Source organism: Poecilia latipinna, unplaced genomic scaffold (genome assembly GCF_001443285.1).
Source record: "Poecilia latipinna isolate Pla-1442-1.1 unplaced genomic scaffold, P_latipinna-1.0 Scaffold1132, whole genome shotgun sequence".
NCBI lineage: Eukaryota > Metazoa > Chordata > Actinopteri > Cyprinodontiformes > Poeciliidae > Poecilia > Poecilia latipinna.
In genome coordinates, this window is record NW_015113748.1 from 164619 (window position 1) to 171804 (window position 7186).

The 7186-nt window shown below is 42.8% G+C and overlaps 1 protein-coding gene across 1 annotated transcript in view; it reads left to right on the forward strand.

Moving 5' to 3' along the window:
• igf2b (insulin-like growth factor 2b) overlaps positions 1 to 5867 on the forward strand; it is a 9780-nt gene extending 3913 nt beyond the window's left edge. Inside the window, exons 2-4 of the mRNA XM_015052775.1 lie at positions 488 to 638; positions 2915 to 3099; positions 4250 to 5867. Of these exons, the coding sequence (XP_014908261.1) occupies positions 488 to 638; positions 2915 to 3099; positions 4250 to 4489 (576 nt within the window). The 3' untranslated portion in view covers positions 4490 to 5867. The remainder of the gene's footprint in view (positions 1 to 487; positions 639 to 2914; positions 3100 to 4249) is intronic.
• Positions 5868 to 7186: the final 1319 nt, after the last annotated feature.

A 7186-nucleotide genomic window follows, 5' to 3' on the forward strand; every position in this document is an offset into this window, starting at 1 on the left:
GGCCGGGCTTGGAATTTTTGGGGGGGGGGGGGGGGGGGGGGGGGGGGGGGGGGGGGGGTTGTGTAAGAGAGTGAAAGCTTAGAGATACTGGCGACATTTTTTTTTTTTCCTTTAGAATAAGCACTTCTTCCAGGTGCCAAACACATGACAGCCGCTGATAAAAATCGGGTACTTGGTGTTTGAGTGTGCTTATTTGGTTTCATTTGACTCGCAGAGCAGACTTTTTTTTTTTTTTTTTCCCTCCCCGAGTTACTAGGTCAGTGCGTAAAACAGCTTTTAAGACTTTAATCTCTTACATTACAAAACATCTGGCTATGATTTTAGTTTTCATAAAATGTTTTATTAATTATTATTATTATTATTATTATTATTATTATTATTATTATCACAATAACGGATCGCAAATCTTACAGTTGTCCACATCTTACGTCTTTATGCTTTAATGCGTGTGTGTGTGTTTGTGTGTGTGTGTTTTTCGTCCCTGCAGGTCAAGAAGATGTGCTCGACCAGCCGTGCGTTGCTCTTTGCGCTGGCTCTCACGCTCTACGTTGTGGAAATGGCCTCGGCAGAGACGTTGTGTGGGGGAGAGCTGGTGGATGCGCTGCAGTTTGTCTGCGAAGACAGAGGCTTCTATTTCAGTAGGTTCTTTTTTTTTTCCCCCTTTCCTTTTCTTCAGAGCTGTGCAAGTTCCTCCAAAAACGGCCGGCGCAAATGTTGGTTTTCCCCCTTTTTTTTTTTTTTTTTTTTTTTTATCCCCCCCTCTCTCGCCCCTTTCCTACTCTCTCTCTGTTGTTTCACATCTGTTTGGATAGCTGAGACTGTCTGTGGCTGCGTGGTATGCGTGTTTGCTATTTTTCTTTCTCACGCACTGACGCCCATGCAACACACACGCACGCACACACACACACACACACACACACACACACACACACACACACACACACACACACACACACACACACGCAAGTCCGTGCGCGCAAACAGCGTCAGAGAGAGAGAGAGAGAGATTGCAGCCAGCTGTGCTTCTCCAGGTCTGCTCTGCTGAGTCTGCTCGTACAGCCTGCACCTCTCATTGCATATGAAAGGGCCGGGCGGGCGAGCTGCGGAGGAACATACACGACCCCGGCGACACAATGGGCTGCTTGTTTATCAGTAAAGTAATAGCACCCCAAGAGGCATTACCAGTCACCTCAGCACCACTATTCCCAGGCCAGGAGACCACACTGATGAGCTGCGAGGAGAGGAAAAAAATGGAGAGAGAGAGAGGGAGAGAGAGAGAGAGATTGTTAATGCCAGAGTAGAGAAAAGATCATCAACGTGATTTTATCATTTCTGATTGTTGCTTCCATTGTATTGATGGTGGGGCTGGCTGAATGGCTTTATGAGGAGCATTGCCATTCATCCTCACCAGGATAAGCTTCTGTTTGCTCTGTGGCCAATGCATGTGATGCACATAAGTTCCCCTGGAACATTAATTTAAGCATGGAATGTTAACATTTGCCACATGACTGGTTTTTTAGTCCTACTCCCGCTAAAATAATAATAAAAAAATACATATGTATATTTACAATTGCAGTTATAATAAAGTTATTTGTTGGCTGTTGCCAAAGTTTGGCTGGGATTTTTCTCAGGGTGTGAATCAGAGTGTAGGGTCTTAAGATTCCCTTTTAGAAATCAAAGTAAAAGCAAAAAAAAAAGAGCCTATAAAGACCCTCTGACACAAAAAGCGGTTGTTGTAAATTGATTCAAATAATACACTAGTTGTTGATGTTATTTGCATTGTATTATACTTCTGTTTCACTGGCTGACTGTTTAACCTTGCATACTAAATCTTATATTTGGGATCACAAATGTCTTCTACTGATTAGTTGCGTGTCAGAAGCTGGAAAGCTTAGGGACCAGTCAAATGTAAAACTTTATTATTCTTATGGGCTTAATGCATACAATAAATCAATGATGGCGTTCATGTGCATATTTTGCCCTGAGTGGAGGAACACAAGTATAACAAGCTCACAAAGGCAGGTTGTTTAGTCAGGCTGTCTGCTCAGGTATCCAGCCTTGCAGTCTGCTGGTTAACATGCCCACTGCAGTTCCAAAATGGCATCCACTCTGTGTGAAATGGTACATATTTCCAAACATCAACATTTGACATTGATTTAAGCAAGCTGACCATCAGTGTGCAGCTGTAAACAGTGTTCTGACAGAAAGTTTCAGTAGTGTTCAGACTGGCTCAGTTCAAACCTGAAGCTTACGTTGATAAACAGTCCAGCCATGCCAAGCTGTGCAGACTCTCATTTTGCCGTTGGACAAATGAGCAGAGTCTTGAGTTTATCCCAAAACTTTACTCAATCATTCCTCTTTCTCCCTGGATGACCTGCTCTTCCTGTAATCAAATCGAGCTGTCCTTTTTGTGAGATGTCTCCAGCTCAGTGAGGGCTGGAGACAAGGCCTTTATTGATCATGTGTAATGTTACCTTGTGCAACCCCCTCACCTTTGCCAACTAGTTGCTTCTTCTTCTGTTGTGTTTTTGCCATTCTTGCTTTCTGTTTATCCCCATTCATTGACAATTTGACAAAGCAGAAGTAAAATATTTGATTATTCTAAAGTATTTTATTTTATTTTTTTTTAACACCGTCTCTGATTTCGGGTTCCTTTGAACATGGTGTTTACTTGAAACACTCATTTTGGGATGCCCAGATATGCTTAATCAGATTATCCCTTCCAACCAAAAATATTTGTTGCTGTTCGTCGCAGATTTCCTGTTATCCTCTTTTCTCCAAGGTCTGCTACAATTGTTGAAGTAATCCTGCAAAAACAACCTCAATTCGTTACCGGAGGCCATGTGTGTGTGTGTGTATGTGTGTGTGTGTTTTTCAGGCCTCAACCTTACATTCCTGCTTTGTTTCTCCTCAGGTAGGCCAAACAGCAGGAATAACAATCATCGGCGCCCCCAGAACCGTGGGATTGTAGAGGAGTGTTGTTTCCGTAGCTGTGACCTCAACCTGCTGGAGCAATACTGTGCCAAACCAGCGAAGTCCGAGAGGGACGTGTCGTCCTCCTCTATGCAGGGCATGCCCGTCATGCCCGCGCTAAAGCAGGTGGGTCCAGAAGCAGCAACAACAAAAACACAAAGGCTTGTCCAGGTCTCTTATCTGCCCTTCCATCTCACCTGAAACACAGAGTGCAGACTGAAATCTACACAAAAACAGGTTTATCTTGTTAAGTTCTCATTGCTAAGCAGTTGCAAAGTGCTGACCATTGTGGAAAACATTAGCACAGTCACAGTACATTGTATTCTGGAGATCACATCGTCAATAATATCATGGTTAAGTGCCTGAGTGCTGATGTGGAACAAAAACAGCATGTTATGATTTTCAAAGAACAGCAAGCCGTCTAAAAATATTCCGATCCAAAAACACCTATTATGGCTCGAAGAGCTTTATCGGAATATACTTGAAACGTGGAATAGCTTAAAGACTCGACTCCTGAAAACGTCTCCAAAGCAATCTCAAAATGCTTAGTGCTTAAGATACGCGGAGAAAAAGCATAAATTATGCAGCTTTAAGATGCGAATTCCCTCTTTGACGGGAACCAAAACCAGGCTGCTGGGGAATTAGTTTGGACATGTCTCCAGTTTGTCTCAGTGGGGAGAGTTGATGGGTACAGCCTGCTCCGAGGGCCAGCTGTTCTTGGGGCTATTGAGCAGCTCTGTAGTGAATGGGGAGGGGCGGTAAACACTCTTCAAGTGGCAGGACCAAAACAAGCTATTCACATGAAGCGCTGGCTACTCACGCATAAATCCCAGCTAGCTCAGCTGCCAGGGCTCCCACTTGTCTCAATCTCTGAGTGCTCACAACAACACCTACAACTGTTTGTCAGCATTAGCATGGATGCTCTAAAATGAGCTTCCTTTGTTTGAGTGATAGCACGCAGCTAATATGTATATGAGGGAGAGTGGCCGCCTTTCCTTTGTTACCGTATGCTAAAAAGCCCGAGCACTTATTGACAGTTTCTCTCACTTGAGGAAGCCAAAACAAGGGCAGGCTGGAGGCGAGGCGAGGTTGTTTTGACGTTCAGCTCCATAAGAATGACATTTGATTTCCATGTTAGCGGTCCAAACAATGACCGAATGTTTTCGGGTAATAAACAAAGCTTTCCTCCATTGTAACGAGCACTTGAACAGTAATCTTATCTCCGCTAATGAACTGACTTCCTCCTCTCCCTCTTTCCTCCTGCACGCCACAATAGGAAGCCCCCAGGAAGCCGCATGTGACCGTGAAGTATTCCAGATACGAGGTGTGGCAGAGGAAGGCGGCCCAGCGGCTCCGGAGGGGTGTCCCTGCCATCCTGAGGGCCAAAAAGTTTCGGAGGCAGGCGGAAAAGATTAAAGCCAAGGAGCAGGCCATCTTCCACCGGCCCCTGATCAGCCTTCCCAGCAAACTGCCCCCTGTGTTGCACACCATGGACAACTTTGTCAACCACAAGTGAGCCCGCTGCCAGCCCTTTGCACAGACAAGAGTATGAGGGTGACAAAAAAAAAAGACTAGGGGATTATAGCTTTGTCTCTGACGTCATTTCTGTGGCAGTCCTCTTTGACCTCCCCTGCCCTGTCCGGGCCCACCAGTCCCTCCCCCCTGCTCTTGTCCAGTACGTCTTGAACCCCTGGCCCTTTCCTAATGCCCCCCGATCTCCCCCCCACCCCCTTCCACCTAAACCTCAGCCACCCTCCTCTGGCATACGAACATGCCTTCACAATCTTCCTGCCCCCTCTTCGCTCCCCTCCTCTTTCAGTCACCGATACAAAAGGAACAAACACAAGAGTTGAACAGAACTCTAACAATTCAGCTGAATGCAATTCAGGTGGATCCCCGAGCAAAGAGAGAAAAAAAAAAAGGCAAGGGGAGGGAGAAGGAAGATGAAAGAGATCTGTGTTTGCGAGTGTCAAGAGGACACCTATCATAATGGTTTTTTTTTCTTTTCTTATCCCGGTGGAAGACAACAGAAAGTGAAGAACGACTTGCATGAAAGAATCCATTCCACATCATTTTTTTTCCTGAGGCAAAAGAAAACCTCTCTTAGTTCTTTTTTTTTTCTCTATTAGTTTGCACCTCTACCTATAAAGGGACTTCCACACTGTAAGGAATTATTTTGCAAAATTAGATTCCTGTTCCAGCACCTTTTTTGATCACAAACAAAAAGCAGAAAAGAGTCTGCAGAATTGCACATTGCCACGGATTACGTCAAAGTAAAGAAAAAAAAAAGGCACTATTTTTTTATGAACAATGAACGTGTAGCTTAAAAAATAAATGTCATGGTGCTAGCTTTGGGAATGGACTCAAAGAAGAGGTTGAAAGCATGTTTTTGTTTTCCTTTTTTTTGAATGAATATTAAACTTTCCGTTTTAAGGAAAGTGTGACTTTAAAATAAAGAGAGGAAAATAAAGGATATGGGGGAGCTCCTGGCAGTGGCGCTGTCAAAAACGGGGGGAAGAGTCACTGAGGAAAAAGAAAACAAAAAACGGGCTGTGTTGGCATCTCGGCTCATGGCGAGTTCTAGTGGCTGCTCATTATTAGTTCGCCAGCATTAGCAGCATGGAGAGGTGGCCCCAGACTCGGTCCTTGGTTCTCCTGTCCCTCTGATGCTGCTGGACAACACGGAGCACAACCTTGGACACACGTGGGACACTGTGGACCCTCTGGACTATAGCTGTGAGACAGTACTTCCTGTTTGCCATGCCTCTGCAGACTGCTTCCACAGGAACTGACACGGCATGGACAAAGAACAAAGTGGGATGATAATAATAATGGTTATATTTTATTTTGTCTTTTTTCATATCAATGTCTCATTGAAAAAGAAAAAAAAAAAAGGAAAACCCTGTTCAGTGTCTGGTACCGTGACATTCCTGTTTTTCCAAGTTAGGCATTTAAATTTTTTATTTTTTTTTGTGGTTTGTTTTCATGGTTATTGTTATTATATCATTTTACAGTTTAAAATAAAAGGCACAAAAATGTTAATTCAAAGGGAAAAAAACAGCAATATTGTCAACTAACATTTTTATTTTATATCAGTAGTATTCACCTGCTTTTGCCTGAAAACAAATACTTGAAAATACAGTATATATATCTATGTATGTATAAATGCATATAAGGATATATATAGATATATATATAGAAATATAATTAGTTTCCAGGGATGTTATTTTCCTTTTAGTCTGAGCTGTATCTTGCATAATGAGCCGCCAAGCTTTTGTGTTTCTTTTTTTTTTTTTTTTTGTTTGTTGAAATACAAATAAGGGCACTGTATAAAGGCATTATTTATTTTGTTATAAAATATATTTGAAAAAAATTGGTCCAAATAATATACGTAGCACTGATGCTCAACTGACAGATTTATTTTGTATGATCTCTGTTTTTTCCAATTGGAGTTGTAAGGCTTTTTTGTAGATGCTTTGTACCAAAAATAATGTCATTTTCTTTTTTTTTTTTCCTCATTTTGAAATAGTTACCATAAATTAATATTTTTTTAACAGCAGCATATAGCGTGGATTGATTAAGGTGTAACGTTTCACAGAAATAGGCACATATACTCTTAAATAGGACGGTCGGCATGGATTTCCAGAAGTGTCAGTGTGGGGGACTCTCCTCCCCCCCCCCCCCCCGCCCCGCCCCCGTTTATTGGTTAATGTTGATTGTAAATCAAGCCCACTATGTTTTTGAAGCCACTTTAGTATTGATGACCAGGTGTAATTAAATGGGAAAGACATCCAATGATCTTGTGAGGACCGTCTTTTTGGTTTAACTAACATGTGACTCAGACAAGTCACTGTATCGATGCCCTCATGTTGTCACGGTGATGAAAGCAACAAACGAGTGTGAACTAGAGGTCACTGTCTGTCAAATAGAAAATCTCTGTCTGTCTGTCTGTCTGTCTGTCTGTCTGTCTGTCACTTTCTCCATGGCGTTGGAACGTGTTGGGTTACATTCACTCCTCATAATCCCACTAATGCATCCATTATGCATTCGATGAAGGGCTATCACCCTGAAGCATTTATGATGCATTCAGGCCAAGATGTTGAGTTGCTGCTGTGTTAAAGTAATAATCTCCTTCTCGTTGCTACCCTTGTCTGGTCATGATGCCGCTTTCTTCAAACCACTGACGGGGGCCACGTTAGTAACAAAAAAAAAA